This window comes from Nyctibius grandis, chromosome 12 (genome assembly GCF_013368605.1).
Source record: "Nyctibius grandis isolate bNycGra1 chromosome 12, bNycGra1.pri, whole genome shotgun sequence".
NCBI lineage: Eukaryota > Metazoa > Chordata > Aves > Nyctibiiformes > Nyctibiidae > Nyctibius > Nyctibius grandis.
The window spans coordinates 3,764,514-3,785,297 of NC_090669.1; the positions used below are offsets into that span (position 1 = coordinate 3,764,514).

At 46.1% G+C, this 20,784-nt stretch overlaps 1 protein-coding gene across 1 annotated transcript in view; it reads right to left on the reverse strand.

Annotated features, from left to right (window-relative positions):
- Nucleotides 1–20,784, reverse strand: part of NECAB2 (N-terminal EF-hand calcium binding protein 2) — a 78,850-nt gene that overhangs the window by 25,975 nt on the left and 32,091 nt on the right. Inside the window, exon 3 of the mRNA XM_068411537.1 lies at nucleotides 14,665–14,773. Coding sequence (XP_068267638.1) covers nucleotides 14,665–14,773 — 109 coding nt within the window. The remainder of the gene's footprint in view (nucleotides 1–14,664; nucleotides 14,774–20,784) is intronic.

Below are 20,784 nucleotides of genomic sequence, written 5' to 3' on the forward strand. Positions count from 1 at the left end.
CCAGGCTCTCCCCACAGGCGGCACAATCAGAAACATAATGGGAATTCAGAGGTTGCAAATACATCAAAGTCTCATCTTCACAGCGTATTTCTCATGCAAATAGCTGCCTGGATGTGCTGCTCAAATGCCACTCAACACCTGATCGGCTTCAGCTGAAGATAATAACCCTTTTACTTGGGCCGATGAAAGGTTTGCATCAACAGCCACACGGCTTAGTTGCTTCACCAGCACAGAAAATGGAGGTTTTTCTGAAATCACGTTCTACTTTTATTTCCATCTTCAATTCACAGCTTTGGATTTGCTACAAGGCTTCAAACGAGCATGGAAACAAATTATGTAGCATTAAGCCACCTGCAAAACTAATTTTCATTTAGGAAAGACTAAAAAACAACATGTGCAGCTGGAAAGTATTATTATATCTGATGATACGCCTTCTAGTCCCAGCAGCAACGGCGCTGTGTTATCTCTACAGCTCAGAAGTGGAAAATGTACATCCAGATGCCTAGTAAGGGGTCACAGATGGTCACTCTTGATCATTAGTTTCTGAACTCAAAGGAACATTTTTACACAAACCCTGGAGTGAGAGAAATTATTCCAGGCAGAGCAACAGAAGGACCAAATACTGGATACCAGCCAGGAGCTGAATAACTGATTCTAAAGAACTAAGGAACTTTCCAAGCCCATCATCGTACTCTTCTGGAGAACCCTGCTAAATCCTTCCCAAGACCTACCCAAGTACCTCCTTCACCTGCCCACTCGCTTTAAAAATCCTCACTCTTATGGTATGAAGTAAAAAAAACGACTTCCAAAATCTGAGGTGCCACGTGCAAAGGAACAGCATGACCCATACGCCAAGGCTGTCCACAACCAGGAGTGCATCCAGCCAGCTGCAGCTTCACATGACACAGGCAGACAAATATTCATAACACATGTCAGGTTTGGCTTTAATTCCTTTAGCCATGGCAAGCTGGCAATGAGGGCTCTTGTGCCCACCTGGCTCTTACCTTAAAGGATGGTCTTTATCTCCTGCCAAATGTTCCTGCTTCCCACATGAAATAAATTTAAAATGTATTTTGGGGTGTGCTTCAGCAGGAATAAATCAAAGGTGCCTACATTGGTGCAGGCACCTTGCCCTGCACACAATTCAGTACACCCAATAAAGATTGAGCAGCGAGTCTTAAATAACCCAGCAGGTATTTTTCATCCAGCTCTGCTTTTTCCAGCAAGGCCAGGAGTACCACCTACTTAAATTCCCAGAGTGGACGGAGGAAAGGCCATTTGCACGAGCTGACACAGAGCTCACTGTTCACTCCAGGCAGAGGTTTCCCCCAAAATCCATGTTATATGAAACAGGGGCGTGTTTGCAGAGTCCGTATGGATCTCCACGTAACTGGGATGTTTCCAGCACTGGAGCACGATGATTTATATTAAAACGGGGAACAGCTCCCATGGGGGCTCCTGAAAAGGAGAAACGCTGCCTTCTCCAAAGCAAAACTAATAACTTTATTCTTCCCTTGACATGTGCTCATCGTTGAGCACTTGGGGAGCACAGTGAGGGGGTCTGAAAGCCCAGCAGTGAATTGTGTTTTTCCCCAAAGTGCTGGTACCACAGAGGAGAAAAAATAGGGACAAAGAACTGCCCAGGAACAGAGAGAAGCAAAAGGAGGATTTTGTATGAAGTTTCACATACAGATTTTGTATTACAAAGAGCCTCATCACCTATGGTGCATGATTTGGGATCAGAACAGATGCTAGGTACTCTGGGAGACAATCTCTTTCCTCCTACTCGCCCTTGCTATCATCAGGATTTTCATTCACCCGTTGGTTTGAAGGCTAAAGGCTCATGTCCCCGAGGATGTCTTGCCCACCTACACCCAGGGTGCGGATCCTGCCAGCTCCTGGCACAGATTTCCTCTGGATTTAGGCAGATGATGACCAAGACAGGGACAGTTTCACTTCTTTTCTACAACACATGGCCACGGCAGCTAATGCCGCTCAGCAAGACAGAAGGTGAGCAGCACCAGGGCTGCACAGCAAGCCTGTATTCAGACCCACTGAATATTAAAATATTAATATTTTCCTATGGCTTTCTCCACGGCTCCTGGCCTTGACAAGCCATCTGCGTTCTCATTAATACAGGCACTACCCAGATCCAGTTTTCAAACCATAAGACTACACTCATGGGAAGTGCTAGCACACAGAGCTGTGCAGCAGGGCAGCAGAGTCCTCACTACAAGCCAGTAACCTGGAACACACCCATGTTTCAAGGTAAACTGCCCTTCAATGCAAATAAGCACAGTGAATCTGGCAGGCTCAGGATAAAACATACCCCTTTCCTCATCCTGCTTCAAGGCTATTCTCTCCCTACCCAAGGACTCCCCATGAAGTTGCTGCAGTGTCACAGAGGGAGGCCAGAACGGACCTGCTCTGCCTGCAGAAACACAGAGAGAAACCACAAGGTCCTGGTTCACTGCTGAGCACCGGCAGGTAGGGCTCTCCCTGCCCAAACCAGCCAAAAAGCATCTCAGATACCCACATCTGTGGTTTCAGCATCACCAGAGTCTCCTTTAGGTGACCTTCTAGCATGATGGGGAAGATCAGCAGAAGACCTTCATGTCCTTCCCCTCCTCCTCCCCGATGTGGAAGCCCCTGTGCAGACCCGTGAGCGTGGCTGGTTGCTCTCCCGGGGACAGTCACACCCTCAGCCAAGTGCCACATCGCCTTACGGCCACCACACAGCCCAGGACATAGGGTTTACAAGCAGACCTGCTCTTTGGCATCCTTCCCACCATGCCCGAAGATGCTCAGTTCAGCTTGGAGCAGCTGTCATAGCTCAGCAGTAGGGCATGTGCCTTATGAAGGCTGTTCCAGCTCTGATTGCAACAGAAAAGGGAAAAAAAAAGGATGGTTAGCACTGAATACTAACTCCTAATTGATTCGTCATGACGCTGAATCCCTCAGGTGGGCAGCACATTTTGGGGAGCAACAGGTCCAAAAAAGCCTGGCCCTGCTCCAAAAAGCCTGCAATACCCGAGGGCAGGTGTCCTGCCTGACAGCGTGGTGCAGAAAGGCAGTTGCCACAGCGCTCGGCGTGAGTGGTGATTAGGGACGTGATGGGAAGGTGTCTTGTCCAGCCAATGACCCGCCGTGCAATTGCATTGTCCTTGTAGCAGTAATAAACCACGTAAAAACAATGTAAAGAAGCTAGTCAACTTGTTAAACAGAATCTCTGAAGTCCAAAACCACCAAAGCCAAGGTACGGACGCAGTGGCAGAAGGGATCTCTGCCCCGCCGCGACCCCGTCTCGACTGCTGGTCTTCTCCCATGGGATCTGTCCTCAACACTCCCGGCAGAGCCCCTTACCTCAGCCACGGTTTCACACCCATCACCATCCTCGAGGAAAGGCTTTTGGTGTGGATTTTCCCAGGTTTGGAAAAGGGAAAGCTCTTCTGCAATGATGGCTTGTGCTTTCTCAGAGGGTCCCATGAGCGGCCCCGCTGGCCCCCATGGGCCACGTGCCCCGTTCCCCTCCCCACAGCTGTGGGCGAGGGCTGTGTACGAGGTGTGACGAGCACAAGGCTCACACATGCACACTGGGGCTCGGGTTGGCGACAACGTCTGCTAACGCAATGTTCCTGCTTTTGCTCGTGCAGCTGATAAAACCAGCTGGGCACTTTGGGTGGGGAGGATTAAACACCCCTCGGCTGTAACGTGCTCGTTCAGCAGCACAGCTCTCAGAGTTCCCGTTTCCTTTCAGGCAATCGATATCTACCATAAAGATAAAAACCACTACAACATGATGTGTTATTTGCTTAGTTTCTTGTTTTTAAAGACTCCCACCTGCTGCTGTATTTCAAGGCCGGTTCAGCTCCTCACTCCCTTGCCATACAGATTTATTCTGCAGCCACAGACATTTATGAAGCACCAGGTCCTAGATGATGCCATGTAAGCCATCACGCAACCTGATTTCTTACATACAGCTGCAGGTACGGCTCAGAAATAGCATGGTGAAGACCCTGGTTGCCTCTCCCACGCCCTCAAAACGTCCCGAGGTGCAAATCATCCCTGATGCAGACCAGACGCTTTATTTCATCAGTGGTTTCAAGACAACCAAAATGACATTTTCTGTACAGTGAAGTATTTGACAGAACAAAACACCCAGCTCTGATCATCAAGGGCACCAAGAAAAGAGACTGAATATGGATAAAAATGAAACAAATGTTCTGGATGCTGTTGGAAAACATGCTCTAAGCTCTCGTTAGTTAAAAGAGAAATAAATGTCACTTCAAAAAAAGGCAGGGGCAATAAACTGGTACCTGCGGAGTACCAGACATTTGTTTGTTCATTCATCACCGACTGCAATATGGCATTTCTGGCTGTCAGCTGGTGCTAGACTGTCTTGCTTTGTCGCACAGCTCCAGAGCGGGGCTCTGGGTACCGCCGATGAGCCGGGCTCACCATCGGTGAGGCTCTGCCCTCCCTGCCCTACCACTTCTATAAATTAACATCAAAAATGCAACATAAAGGTACAATTTTCCACAAAGTGCTGATCATGAATCCAAATCCCCAAACTCCGTGGAGTGCAGGAGAAGCCCAAGGCAGAGACATCCCACTGCCGCTCTCCCTGCCTGCGGGGCTGGGGACACGGCAGCCTTCTGTGACTCAGTTGTGGGCAAGGGCATTTTCTTTTTCCCCCTCCATATCTGATCAGGCCACCCAGGACCTTCACGTTAAGAGCAAAAATTGGTGGGGTTGTTTCTGCCCATGGAAGAAAATTTTGGGTGATTAAGGCATGCTCCTCTCGTGTCTCTTTTTGTACCTCGTAAAACCATTTCACAGTCTATTAAAAATAATCAACGTCTTCTCTCTCTACTTTGTGGCCAGAACCTCTAACCACTCACTTACAAAAGAAAAATCTCTTGAAAAGCTCATAAAAACTCCGAACAAGCCAACACCACAATAAAATGCCTCTTTATCGTGCAATTGACATCCTGAAAAATATATCAATGCAGCACACTGATTTACTAAGCTTAATCCAACAGTTGGTTTCTAAGCACAGTCATCACCTTAAATAAAACAGACATTTAGTACCATACTAAACATTTTCAAGTCTCTGCATGTGCCAAACCCCCAATAAATTGCATCTAATTCCTCAATTGTTTTTTTTTTTTTTTTGGGTGGATGATTTGATCTTGAAAATATCACTCTGCCCACAAGTACATCAAAGAAAAGAGAAGGCAGGTTTAATTACAGCCTACAAGTAACTTAGCTCCTAGGAGCGATGGCACTTCCAAATTTATTGAGTTGCTGATTATTATATACACATTTGGGTCCAGTGTGTGTATACACTGGGTTATGTCAGCACTCGCTTAATTTATCCCCAGATAGTACCAGGGAAAAATGGGACTATAAACCTCGGAAGAACGGGCTGTACATGCCACAGCCAGCACAGAGGGGACACAGGCGACCCCTTTGCTCTCAGGGTATTTCCACCAGCTCCGCTTCGGAAACACAGCATGATTTTTTGTGATATTTTCGGCATGTTGCATTGAGATAATTGTTTAATTTTGGCACCCTGGTCCCATGCAGAGCCAGTACCTTCAGCCTGCGTCCTGCATCACAGCCCCCTTTAAACTGAGCCCTTCATCTCACATACGTGTTTCACAAAGAGTGAGTAAAGCAATTGTGTCTGAGTTAACAACGCATCAATTTTGCTGTCAGCCTTGTTCAAATTGATCAGTCTCGTTCAAATTGATCAGCCTCAAGACACACTTTTAAATACCAGCTGTTTGTGATGCATTCGGACTGCTGTGTAATGTCAGCCCTATTACTGGGGTAGTCACTGTAAATATTTTGGCTTAGTGTAATAGGGAAAAATTTGGGATGGGCTCCCATCCACCGCTCAGCCTTTGAGCCTACGAGTGTTTTCCCAGTCTGGCCAGTTCGATAATGTTTCCCCAGCTGCTTTGTTAAAAGCCAACAACATCCACAAGCACATTAAAGCCCAATCAGCATTCAGAGAGGACTGCTGCACGCAGGGAGCCATCCTACAGTGCCATACATTGAATGCAGGAGGGGTGGCAATCTGAGCAGCTATCAGGTACTGCTCGCTCCCATTTATGCAGCACCTCTTCTTCTCCGAGTTGCAATGCTAAGCAGCCACTGGAGGGGCTCGGGTCACCTCCCCACCAAATACCACGGCAGGGAACTTGAGGACCCTTGCAAAGCCAACGCTGATCTTCCAGTGCCCACCATGACAGGGACGAGAACAAGATAGACATGTGAATGTGGTGACAAACCAGTTATAAAGGTGGAAAAGATTTATGTGTGCACAACAGGGACTGGAAATCACTGCCTGGATTTCTGAGCGGTACTGTGCTGGACTCTGCAGGGCTGAGTCACCCAGAGAAGACCTATTTGCATCTTCTAGATGCTATTTGCATCTTCTATAGCTATTTGCTCCACCGCCCTGGGGTGCTGGTGACCCAGTCCTCCCTGGGCAAGAAAGCCAAGGGATGCTGTGATTCTTCGCCTTCACAGGGGCAGGTTAACAGCACAAATCACTCCCTGTGGCTTGCACTGAAGCAATACTTCATCTGTTCTTTCACTAACTTCCCTCTACTTCTTGGCCGCCTTGTTTCCCTCAAAAGAAGTAATCACTTACACATGTTTTTAACCACTCATTATTTCTTTTAGCTCAATTTTCAAAGCAAAACATTAAAACAATGAAATACTCCTCCCTTTTTTTTGTGAGGAGAGGGTCTCTCAAGGATTTTTTTGCACAAACTGCCAACAGTATGACTCACTCAGAAATGGCCTTTTTTGATGAATGAACATTCAACTTTTTGCCTATTTCTAATTGATATGGAAGCTTGGACTAATCTGATTTCTATTTGTAATCTCTGTAATATTGAACTGCAAAGAGACAGAGAAAAACTAATTGTTCAGAGCTCAGTTGAATGATTTGCTAATTGTCAGAAGCAAATGGTAAGACATTGAGAGCATGAGTTAAAATTAAATCAGCTTCCTCCTCCTCTTAGATTTTGCAGGTATCTTTGTTATCACCGAAGTTTTATGTAGGAGGGGAAGAAATCAGAGCCACAAATGTGCAGGTTTGGATATGTGACACACAACTGGCAGGGAACTAGTAAAAGAATAGTAAAGCAAGAAATCCCTGTACTCTGTTGCCTGTATTTTCCCAGTATCTTTTTTTCTCATGTATTCTCCTCTCCTGCCACTGAAAAATGATCTGGAAAAACCTCTTCCCAAATTCAATCCCAAGGCAGATGGCTTGCTCTGCCTACCAAGCAGCAGCTGGACGTGTTTGCTGCTTGATCCAGCAGTGCCCCAGGCACACTTATTCAGAAGAAATACACAGACAAATTTGTAAGACTGGAGCTTAAACTAAAATCTACAATCTCTTTGAGTGCCTACGTGACTCAAACACAAGCGGCTGATTAGAATTAAATATCTTAGTCACTTTTATGGTTTTAATACAAGATCTTGGTAGCTTTCCATTCCCTAGAAAAGAAAACCTCTGATGCAGAACAGCCCTGCACAGTCCGAAAAATAAGCTGCCTAGCCCCAGCCCCAGCTAGAAAACCCTCCAGTGTCATACTTCTCCGCTCCGTTTGCACAGATAAACCCTCCCTGATCCTTGCCCTCCGCAGTAAACATGAGCCCGCTGCTCCCAGCTCCAATCTGCCTCGCTGCCACATTAAACAGGCTCCCTCCATGGACCCTGCAGAGAGGCTGCCTGGGAAAACACCTGGGAAATAGGATTAGAAACAGAAAAATGTTCTCAAATGTTTGTTCAAACAAGTTTCTGTGCAGTTTTTCCAGCTTTGTGTTTCTCCTGGTGACCTTCCTGGCGAGTGATTTGTTTTAAAAACCCCTTTTCTTCGGTAAGCCTGAGATGGTTTGCAGCTCTATCAGCACGCAGTTGCTGAGCACCAGCTTTGGCACCAAGTATTTCTTCGCTTAAATGAAAAGCAGAGCACAGTGTAGCCTAAGTGACATGTCTGCACAGAGAAGAATAAGCTAGGACTCAAAAAACATCTTCCACATAAACAGAAAGAACAAAATCCACCAAATGCCCACACTCTCGAGAGCCAGAAATTAGAGCCAGACATATAATTTCTATGCAATCATTTTGTCCCTTTCAAAAGAGACAAGAACTGTCTCTTGAATCAGTTAATCAAGACCTCAGCTGATTATAGCATCCGTAGTTTGTTTCCCAGAGAGCTAATTGAGAACATTCAATATTCAAAAATTAAGTTGGTTTCAATGGGTACATCCATCTCCGTAGCATGGGCTTCGGCTCCCAGACGAATCCAGCACTCCACTGAATCAGGTTTGCAATGCAAATAGCCAAGATTAGGGAAGGGGGGAAAAAAAAACAGGAAAAAAAATACTCATTCATAATCATCGTTGTTCCTTGCTCAAGAAGTGAAAGTACTTTCTGTTCAACTTTGAGAGGACTGGACTGCAGAGGCCTGGAGAAAAGCATGGGCAGCACAGGCTAAAGCCCACAGTGGACTCTATCAGATGGAGTCTTCTCACACCAAAGGACACCAGACCTGACGTAGGTTGTGAGAAGGCAAAGCACCTCAGAGGGTATGTCTGGGCGGACTGTGGTATCCAAACAACAGACCTTTTCCACCAAATGAAAATAATTACTGGAGCAGAAGGACAACAAGCTGCTGTGTGATTGAAGGCACTAAAGGTCTCCAGGTCTGGAGCAGGGTTGTGTGCAGGAAAGAGGGCTTTGAGAACCTCACGTTCACTTGTGATGATGGGAAGCTCCATTTCTGCCCAGGTTATCAGCTGGAGCACAAGGTCTAGCTTTAGCTTGCACACATCAAGCTTCCTTGCAAGCTGTTTATTGCTTGCTGTTTGCTCAGGAATAGATTCTGAGCTCCTTCGCCTTAGTCTCTGAATCCACCAGAATGCCACACTGCTCTTATACAGCACCAAAAAGGAGTTTTCAGAGCTCAGAGTACCACTGAGCCAGAGTTGCAGGGCTGCTACTGAGGCATCTTCCTTTGGCTCCTCTTGTGGGGAACAGCATCAGACCGGACCTCAACTACACCAGCAGCACCTTGCTAGCACCTCCTCCCAGTCTTTGGATGCTGCTCACCGTTGTAGAGCATTAAGCTCCATAGCTACAGGCACTGTCTTTTGTGTTTGCACAGGGTCTAATGCAAACCAATTTTACTCTCTGGGTATTGATGCAATTGAAGTAATGGAGAAACACAATCCATTCATGCAAGCTATCAGCCCAATTTTGAGAGCTTCTGGCCCCACAAATGCCCTGATTATGTTTGCAGAGGGTAGAAATCAGACAAGCTGGGGTATTTTTCCTAGCTGAGTTAGAGGAGGAAGGGGCCTGGGGAGGCTGGGCAGGAGGAGCACAGGCTGCTGTGCTCCCTCCCGCTCCTTTCACAACTGCAGGAGGCAGCTCACCCCTGTTCATACTCCTCATTAGACTTGTCCCTCCTCGTTTGCTCTGCTTCCATCAACCCTAAGTAAGCGGTGCTTGCAGCCGAGCCCCAAGGAGCAGCTGCCCCACCTTGCCAGCCCAGGGCTGGACCCATCCCAGCCAGCTTCGCTTTGCCAGGCAGCAGGTTGCCCCCACCAACAGCTCTGCTTGGGATTGCAGCCGTTTAAACACCCAGCGCAGGGCCAGGTACACCCCATCTCCCCACAAATCTCCCACCCCAAGCTCTCACCCCATCTGCGCTGGCATCGCAGGTCTCTGGGAATGCTGGAGCTGGATCCACGGCTGGAAGCAGCACGGCAGCACAGCGCGCTCCGGGCTGACACGCTCCGCTTCGCTGCGGGACTAATTAGCGCAGGCAGAGCAGCTCATCAGCACTGCTACCTGCCTCCGGGGTTACCCCAACAGCCATGCCTCCCTTAGCTCTGGGGCTGAACACAGCACCCAGGCTGGCAGCTGCCCTGGCCGTACCCCACCACAGCCCTGCACCCCAAAGCCACCCCAAATTACTCTGATTTATAATACAGCTCCTGTGGTATCTGAGCAGCTGAGGGAGGAAGGTGGCTCCACGTTTCCAAGAAGGATGATGTCCAGCATCTGAAGGTTCACGTTTTCCCATCCATCCCACATCGTTGCCCCTCTGAGTACAGCCCTACGCAAGCACCACGAAGGGCAGGAGGTGGCATGCTGCCGACTGCGATACAGGCTGGAGAACCCGATCGTCTTTGGTTCTCCATGTGTCACAATCCTCCAGCAAAAGTGACAGTCTGGGGAAGCTGTGAAGGGCTCCTGAGATGAGGCACTGCTTCTGTTAATTATCCTACACGCATGCTCCAATCTTTTTTTAGTGTTTGCCACTGGAGAGAAGAGCTCATTTAGAGAGAGGGCATAAAAAAAAATAAAGTAATTAAAAGAATAGCTATAAGCCTAGCTAAGAGATAACAAACGACAGAGCAGCAGAATGCTAATGCCTTGTTCTTGGCTCCTTGTGAATGGACCTGTACAGCTCATCGGAGAAGTCCTGCTCCAGCGAGCAGATCTCTCCCCAAAGGATTGTTCTCTGCAGTTATGGAAAATGTACGAGAGAGAAAAGGAATTTTTAAAATCCCCTGCCAGGACTAAATTAGTTTGGTCAACAGCCACGTCTGACCTCCCCCTGCTTTCACAAGGACTGAGAGGTGCTTCTTGCTTCTGAGGGGACGCAGAGAGGGTATAAGCACTGGCCCAGGGAGCTGGAAGAAGATGGGGCCTGTGGGTCAGGCAATGCAAGTTTCGTCCAGTATCGCAATAACATTTTGAGAGGGTTTCATCTGGTCATTTGTGATCCTAAAACTGGTTTGACTTTCCATTTGCAATGACTTTTGCCTTTTAAGATCGATACATATCATTAGAAAAGGTAAGAAAAAGTACAGATAATTCTGCAAATGTAACAGGATTTCCCAGGTGAACATCAGTCTAATGTTCTCTAAAGCCCTGTTCTGCCACTAAACCAAATAAATATGTTTAAATATGTATGTCTACATATCATACACATAATTTGTGTGATTCCAGTAGCACTGATATTAATAGTAACATATCATTACCTCCCCATTAATCTTCAGGCAACTCCCCATGAAGCACCGCTGAAACCTCCTGAAATAGCAGCTAAAACCACTAACAAAAAACCACCTAGCAACGCCTTGCTTTTACCTCCTGCTCCAGCTGGGAGGAGGGAAGGAGGGCAGCCAGCATGAGCAACGGAGAGAAAAACACCACTTGATCATCGTTTTTAAGCAACAGCAGATTTATGAATATAATCTTGCCAAAACCAATTGAAATACGTGACACATTTTGCACGTTCCTGCTGCCAGATGAAATAACCAGCGATGATGGGACTCACAGCGCAGTCGTGGATGGTAGGTTCTTATGGAGGTACCTGGTACTAAATCCCCGAGTCGGGTGTTTGGAGCCCACGCCCACCACGCCACATAATTAACTTCCTAGAGACGCTTCCCAGGTAGTCAAGAAGAAAAGAGGAGCCTCATTAATGCCCCTGGGCTGTTTTGGGGTATCTCATTGCAGTTCAGCATCCTCCTAACCACATCTCGCTGGCAATGAGGTGTTTTGCTGGGGGACTGATGCCCAAGACAGAAGCATGCACTCCTCCTTGCAGCAGAACAGCTACTCCTGCATCCGTAACCAACCTCACCTTCCCGCTCGTCTGCCCAACTTTTCTCCTTTCCACCATCTGCCCAACCAAAGCAAGTCAAAAAACAGTATAGACATTCATTTTGTCTTCTCCGGTAAGGCAGTTCCCTGGAAATACTCCAGGAAATTGAATCAACATTTTGTAATTTGGCTGGTTACAGCAATTACTAATAATCAGCAGGTACATAATTTTCTTCATTTTCTACGCTAGCTGTAATGTAACTTCAATAGCAAACTGTTTTGCACGCTAAGCAAACATGATGGGCAATATGAGAAAAATACAGAGATAAAACAGAATATAAAGAAAACAGCTTTAATAATAAATAAACTTCTATCAAATAGCAAATAATTGTCATTCAAACAGCCCTTTGGAGAGATAAACTTAATATTGTTCCTATGTTCCCCTGTAAAATGTAAAAATGAAAGCTCCACTCCTCTTGCTTGGTGGCACGGCAGCACTCAAAATTGCAACCCTAGTGCTTGGGCATGCTGGAGGCTGGGGGCAGCATCCTTCCTGCCCAACCTCCCACAGACCTGCCAATTTACTGTGCGGAGAGCAGAAGACAGGGCAAGGTGAAGAGCACACACACAGCTTGAAGGACTGTACTAGATGCAAGACTGCAGTCAAGCAAACTATTCTTTCATAGTGAAAAGCACTTTTGCACAAGGAAGCCTGGCTCTGAAATAGGTTTTCTGGAGACTGAGAGAGCTCTTGCAGATAAAAAATGAGGAATATTTTCTTCTCCCAACTTGATAAATTTGCTGTAGGTGTCTATGCTTTCCAAATCAATAAGCAAGTGCCAATTTCATGCAAGGATTTAACTTGGAAGGGTGACCAACTGGTTGCTTTTCCTCACAGCCAAGAACAGCAGATGCCACACTGCTCTGTGCAAGTATCAGTCCCTAAAGGGTATTGATAACTGGATCAAGCCAGCTTTGCAACAGAAAAATACTGCTGAATCGTGGTAACTCTTTGCCACGCTCAGGTGCTGCCCAGCGAGACCCCGCTTGCCAGCAGCACTGTTGCGTGACATTTAGAAATGGCACGTTTTCTCTCTGTCCGGTTTAGAAGACATCCCCTACTAAGGCTCAGAGCAAGCTGCAGATTCTCTACAATCCCCAAGCAAAAATGGGCTGCAACCCCATTTCCCATTTTGAGAAGCCACACACTAAACTCCATCCACCTCAGTGGATCAGCTGCCTGCTTCCTTTCAAAGGCCAGATGAAAACTGATAAGCTCAGGCAACCCTATAACTTATTTCAGAATAGAGGCAGGTGAGCACCCAAGTCCCAGAGTCTACAGAGAGCCCACCCAGCAGCATCGCGTGGAGCTCAATAATTAGACCCACAAAGCATAAGGCAGCATTTCCCATTTCACAGAATAGACCCATAGAATCATTTTGGTTGGAAGGGACCTTTAAGATCGAGTCCAACCGTTGACCCAGCACTGCCAAGCCCACCACCAAACCATATCCCTAAGCACCACATCTACTCGTCTTTTTGATAGTTCAGATTGGTAAAGCCAATCTGCTGCTTTGGTGCCAGCGCCTCTAGGACGATCACTGCTTTCCAGGGGTTATTTTGGATGGGTGGCAAAGCATGCACCACTGACACAGGCAGTACTCTATCTGCCTGCTGCCAGAAGGCTTTATAATTAACCAGACTATTATTTTTTTAAGCACTTACAGCAAGACTTCTCATTTGAAATCGGATTCTCTTTTCATCTGCTTTTTGGACAGATTTTTTTCTCCCTAGAGGAATAAGAGTCACACTGGAATATGACTCAAATCTGGCTTTCGTTTATATTTCCAAACAGCCTAAACTACTCAGGCTTTTGAAGATGAGTTCCTCTCGGAAAGAGGAAACCCACCAGTGAGCTGCATCCTTTGTGCCGGTGCCCAGGGCCGTCACTACCTGCTGGCGGGGGGGCTCCCACTGGGGCTCCAGAGACCCCATGGCTTCATGATGATCCCAAACACTGCTGGTGCCAGACACTTGTCAGGAGGCCCACAAACATCTCAGATCCCCCCAAAGGCAAAGGCAGTCAGAGTGGGTGCTGAGGGAGAGACAGCAAAGGCAGGTGGAGGGAAAGGAAACATCAGCTCCTAACGAGTTTGTCACCTTAGCTTGATAGCTTGGCGCAGCCTGCTAAAGCTTGAGTCTTAGTGAGAGCGGTCAGGTGCCACATTTAGTTTCAACCTTGATGTAACTTCAAAGTAAAGCATGCCTAGATCCCTCCTCTGCCATCATTTTTCCCTGCTGCTACTGCAGCTGTGAGGCAGACAGCACAGTGCTGCTCGTGGATCCACCCCCTTGCTGCCTTGCCCAGGCTTTGCACAGACAGAAGTACAGCCACATCAGGCTGCCTGGATCAGAGCAGAGGCAAAGCACCTACAACAGCGGCCGCAGGGCTTGGGCTGGCCTCCGTCAGCTGAACTTCACCTTGAAGAGAAGGGGGTTCATTGCTATTAAGTGCTAGAGGAATCACTGGGGGATATTTGGGATGGGAGGCAAAGCGGGCACGGTCCAAGTGCAGGGGATATAGAGAGATCACAGAGAGACAAGACGGCAAATCATTCCAGTTTGTTGTGTATAAAGTAACTGGATAGGACAATGCTTGCAGAGATTCACACAGTTGCCTTTTATAGCACAGCAAAGCTTTTAGGTAAAGTGGAAAAACTGAAGAGCCATTTCAATGCCCTCCTGGGTGAAACTAAGCATCATTTCAGATGCCGTAAAGATCAGGTTGCACTAAAGCAAATGGCCTGAGAAAACCGCCAAGCCAAAAGGAGTCATAGTGGCCATCACGATGAGACATGACCCAAGCAGGAATGGAGATTTTGCAAAGTTTTGCAAAGCGAGTTGCACCCCTGCAGCCTCCGCGGCGCTCAGCTCTCCAGAGCAGCACTGCCACTGCAAGCGAAAGCCACGACCCAAAGGCTCTGTAAAACGGGGCGGTGTCAGCACGGGGAACTTACTTGGTGTTGTCCGAGTCAATGGTATGAAAGAGCTTCTCAAGTTCTTCTTCGTTGAGTGTCCCATCAGAGAAAAAGGCCTGGAACTCCTCCAGGGACAGCTTCCCATCATCTGCAAACAGCAACACAGTTGCTATTAGGGAACAGGCAAAGCAAGGGGCACAACGACTGCAAATCAAGAATTATGTTCAGTTTTAAAGATTCAGACCAAAATTATCTCCAAGTGCTTTTGCAGAACTGGCCCTCAACCAATGCAGAGCTCACCGGCCACAGGGTGGGACCTGGCAGCACCGGAGCCAGGTGAAGCTTCATTGCTCCTCCGTATGGATATACTGGCCATTAGCAACTAATTGGGCTATTAACCCAAAGCACGACTCAAGCCTAAAGAGGAAAAGTCTGCAAGCTTCATCCTAAAACTGAATTACATTTAAGAAATTATCGAGCATTTTGTCTACCGTACATTCAAATGATGCAAAATGCTCATTAAGGGACATCTAATAGATAGGAGAAGACCCAGGGCTGGAATTAACAAGAGACTCAGCAGCATCTTTTGCCATCTCCACCCAGCTGCATCTTCTCCAACACAGCGCATCTTCCAGCTCTGCACAGAAATGCAAAATAGCAGCTACCAAGCATAACAAGACACATCTTGCTTCAGCTGTCAACTGTTTAAACACATGAGGACTGTGTCACCTTAATGTTGTGTCTTTACTTCTAAAGGGACCTGATGACGCACGGAATCCATCTGCCCGGCCATACGGGCTACAGCTTGCTGGGTGCCTTTTGGCAAACCTACCAGCACGTGAAGGAGTCACAAAACAGAGGTTTACTAATGTTCTCCTGGGCACCTAGAGATGAACTTGCAGTAATTTCAGCAGCAAGCTTCAAGCTCATCCTTAAACGTTTATTTCGATACTGGCTCTGGCCAGAAGTGCACAGGCACTTCAGCAGCCTCAGCCCCAGCTGTGTGAAACGGCCCTGCAGATAGTCAGTGCTTGGAGGAACGTGTCTCTGGTCTCAACTCAGAGACTGAAAAATCCAGATTTGAAAATCTGGCCATACACTTTGTATGTTATTTTATACACTGACCCCAGTGTTAATTTAATACGAGGCTTACTACAGCCTACTTAAATGACCAAGAAAGAAAAAAATTATCAAATCCATGTACAAGAGGATATAAGGAGGACTCCTTTGCAACTTTTGCTGATAAAGTGACAAAAGCTTACACTTAACTGTTAAATCTGGAGCCTTTCACTGTGTGCTGTGGACAGGTACAGCACATCTTTAAAGCCACAGCTGGAAGTGAGAAGGTCTGGAGAAAGCCCCTATGATGTTCAGCAATAAAGCAATGGGAGAGAGACAAAAGAAACTTTAAGGAAACTTTAATTTACCTCAAATTTCTTGTTCAAGCAGCTGACACTGCTCTGGTGTGCAGCAGTGCCTGGGGGGAATAACTACCCGAGGTCACGTTCTATTTAGAGTCTCTCCATTCATATCCACAGAAGAATCATAGACTGGAAATGCTGCCTACTTTGCAGTAGGAGAATGTATCATTTATTATTTAATCAAACCAATTATAAACCCTGTTGCTTCTTTTCCAGGAAATGATGCTAGAGGACAACATCAGCCAGCTTACCACATACGCATCAATATTTCTTCCCCAAACTTTAAGTCTGCTGTTCCTAAAACATACCTGCATTGCCAAATGCTAACCCAGTTTCCCTTGCCTGACACAGATGAATTTAGACCAGTGATAAATGGTCTAAATAAAGAGTCCAAGATACTTATTTAATTGGCAATTACGAAAGGAACACAGCAGGAGAACACAATCCACAGCAACACTGGGTGAAAAGGGTACCATTGTCAGAGCACCACAATGGCTATAGAGAGCGCCCAGCTGCCTGTATTGCTCCTCTGCGTTCCTTCCCCAAAACGTGACTTCTCTGCAGCAGGCAGCATGCAGCATGCCAATGCACAGCTCAGAGGATGGGTCCCAGATTTGCTGTCTGTTTCTGATGACAGAAAACTAAAGCATCTGGCCGGGGGAAAAATACTACAAGTACCTATTGCTTGAAGCATCCCACCAGTGTCACCTGGAGGCCAACCCAGCAGGGACACTCTGTAGCTCAAGTAGATAAAAGACTGTGCCCAGAGCAAGAGCCCCGTCCATGCCATCCATCTCCACCTCTGCATATTGCACAACTGGATGAGAAATTTCCCCCACAGAGCTCCTATTTATACAGTACCCTAGCCAAGATCAAGGTTTGCTTTCTTCTGATCCTCACTAGCAATGAATATATGTCTTCAAGCATCAAGATCAAAAGGATAACAGCATTTCTATCCCACGAGGGCCAAACAGCTCTTTATCAGTGTACAATTCCTGCAAACCTTAAATCAGTGCTTGTTCACCTCAAAATTGTCCTTCCGCAGAGAGGGCAGGCAGAATTAAATTCCCAGGGAAGTCACATAAATCAACTTACTGGGAAAGAGAAACTGTAAAATCAAGTGATTTTTTTTTCAGGAGAGTGCTTTAATCCGAATTTACAGTTTGCTCACCTCTGAAAGGCACAAAGGTGTTTCTAAGTTTAAGGAAAAAGGCTTTTTCCTTCACCTAGTTTATATCTTATAACTTGTCTCTTTCATTTTACTCTTGCTTGATGATTTTTTTTTTTTTTTTTTTTTTTGAGTAACGTGTGCCGGGCTACATTTTTGCAGCAGCTTCTGAAACATCAATGTTTAAAATCTGCACCAAAACTCTGCTCTGACTCCTATCTTGCAGCCTCCGGAGTCACGGGAGAGAACAGGGAGGCAGGTACCAACTACCATGACAGGTGGGATCACTGAAAACCAACACACGCCAAATATTTGTTGGCATTTAACAGCACAAAGTAATACAGGATGAGGAAAGGATCTAGGAGGAAGGAGGAGGTGACAGTGAATTTTATTTCATTTTTGTTGTTTGGAGACCCCCCAGAACTGGTTGGCCCTGGCAGGAATTTGAATAAAAGTACAAATTTTACTCCTAAACAGTGCTGGAGACTTTCAGCCCCCAACAAACAACACTGTAAAGTACCAGCCAGCTTAAAGCTGATCGTTATTTAATACAAGCTGGAATACTTGTCTGCAAACACACAAAGCAAAAGCCTTCCAGCGTAACAAGATCACAGAATCACAGAATCACAGAATGTTAGGGATTGGAAGGGACCTCGAAAGATCATCTAGTCCAATCCCCCTGCCGGAGCAGGATTGCCTAAACCATATCACACAGGAACGCGTCCAGGCGGGTTTTGAATGTCTCCAGAGAAGGAGACTCCACAACCTCTCTGGGCAGCCTGATAATCCTTGAGCTGCATATCTATAATTGTGAAACAGCCTGAAAGCCACGGGTTGCTGGAGCCCAGGAGGCAAGGAAGTCTTTGGGGAACTCGGGCGATAAGAGGAAGCAGACTGGGCTGGGATTTGGAGTTAAAATTAAACTGGTAGAAAATCCTGGGCAAGGAGGGTTGACCACAACGTTACTGACACCAGGTTCACCCGCCGCCATGTGCTGCGATAAGAGCTGATGGAGACGCTGTGCTCCAGGAGCAGCCTTATCAGGGAAGCCACAGCAAAGCAAGCTTTTTCTGAAAGCAGAAGTGTCTGCGCTCGCCAACGAATGGATAAGACTTCCAGAAACCTGCTTTTTGCTGAAAGCTCCTGGGTGTGAGAGAGAGAAATTCTCTAAATGAACTGTCAGGCGTCATACCAGAGTGACAGCATCAATCGTACGGTTGGACCTCACCCATGTAGCAGCTCGTCTGGGGACACTTCAGCCCTTGGTAGCTACTTTTGATAGGGAGGATAACTGAAAAATCGAGATTCCACACCAAATCTCATTCAACAAAATAAATCTTCCATCAGTTTTAAGATGTAGAGAAGTCTTTGTAACTTTGACCTGGATGAGCACATTAAAGGCAGACAACCTTCTTTCTCCTACTCACCCCCCTCCCCTTTAAACCCAGTACTTGAAGTCAACACCTAAGCTGGCAGCAAGGACAAATGCCACCAACTAGAAATCGCCTACGTTAGCACCAATCGGCTGAGAAAAGAGATAATCAGGCCACAGCTATTTCGATATCATTTTGTCCTGAGAGAGTAATCTTCATTTTACTCTAGCTTCTCAAAATAGTTCAATCACAGTCAAAGACCAAAGCAAATTACCGGCCAGAGTTATCAAAGTTACAACTAGCCAAAGAGAGGAGGATATAACAGAGAACATCACAAAGCCGCAGCTTTCGGTATTGCTCCATTTGCCATCGTGAAAGTCTGAGGAGTCTAGAGGCGGCTTTTACACCTTCTAGCTCACACAATCAGGCTGTTCTTACCCACTAATGCAGCCAGTGGGGAAAAAAAAAAAAAAACAAACTAAGATCATAAGTTATCTAAAATATAGGAAATCTGATGGCTGAGTTTTTGGAAATTCACTCAGCAATACAAATAGCTTAAAGCATCTACAAAATAAGGTCACTGTTCTGAGCCTGATTTTCCTAAATCCTTATTCAGTTACATCAGTTTGAGACTGCTCATACATTTTCTAGCTATATTACAAATATACTTCATTACTTATTTTTATTACTTTATGAGTTCTAAAATGCTTTAAGCCCCACTTAGTGTGCAAGCACAGCTGAGCTATGGGTAAGCAAACTGGATTTTATTGTGGCCTTTGAATAAAAATCATGACTGCATTTTTCCTTCTTTCTTGGGAGTGTGTGTGCAGATACACAAGCCAGCAAGAACACAGACCAGCTTCTAGCCTGGACCCTTCATCCAGTCCCCTAAGTCATTTACCCCAGTAATAAAGATCGGCTCTTCTTCAGTAATTTGAAGGTACTTCTCTCTGTATCAAAGCACAGAGTTCATCAAATAAAATATTAAGTCAATTTTGGTCTTTTTCTTTCTGCTCTGCAGCAGATGATGCAGTTTTGTGGTACAACTGGAACGGCTGCATATGCAAAATCTTTCACAGACACTGATATAGCAGGACTGAGGCTCCTTTTTGTGCCAGGGTTAATCTTTTAATTTCCATTTAAAAAGGGGAAAAAGTGACTTTCATTTCAAAATGACCACATCAGTCAACATGAGATGTCGAGGCATGACTTAAAGCCTGGTTCTTGTCTAGGATAATGAGTATGCACATACCAAGCAGACAATAGCTGGCAATACCTTCCCTGCAGGACCTGGCCTGGGGACAAGTGGGGATTTCTGTTGTAGTCAGAAACCTGCACTTCGTTCTCACCAGAAATAGCCCGGGTATCCAGCAATGCCCATTAACATGCCAGAATTTTCCCCAAGCTGCTCAGCTTTTATCATCAAATCAAGCCTTTTGGCATCCTAGAATTAGAAGTAATTTTGAAATTATTTTTAATAGCAGCTATAGATAGATATCAAATGTAGGCCGGTAAGCAGGGAGACTTGCAGAAGTGATAGAGCACATTTTCTCCCACTGTCTTTTGTGAAGACTCTACTTTTTTCAGTTTCCCAGATAATCCTCACCCTGCTATAATGAGCTGATTTAAATGGATTTTTTTCTGTGCTTCCCCAATATATTGACTTTGGGTGTTTTATCACAGCTATTTAGGAATGTCTTCCAAAGAAATTCCCAGTTCTTTACAAATTAAAGACTGGGATCAGACTTCCCCAGGGTGCAAATAGCCTGGCCAGGTTCAATGCAATTGCTGCTTTATAGAGGCTATAACAAACCCTACCTGAACATTTAGAAGAGGAATCAGAGATGCCAGTAGCCCACAAAGCTTTCTTAATCCACCATTTTCCTATGGAAACCAGGAGGTAACCTGTTTCAGTCTTCGTCTCACTAATTAGATTTCTTTTCTTGCAATTTAAAAAGAAAATGAATGTCAACTGCTGATTTCAACACATTCGCTTCACAACTGTAGTGGCATAAGAAAATACTGAGTCAGCCCCTCCACATGCTGCTGCTCTGGAATAATTTATGAAAACCGCAGGTGATCGGGCCCCTGGGACACTTTGTACATGAACATGCTGGTTTAGCTAAGGGCAGACTGGTGGGAAAACATTCGTGAAAAAACCCCGTAGCTTGCATTAAGCGACCTCCTGGTAAACAGT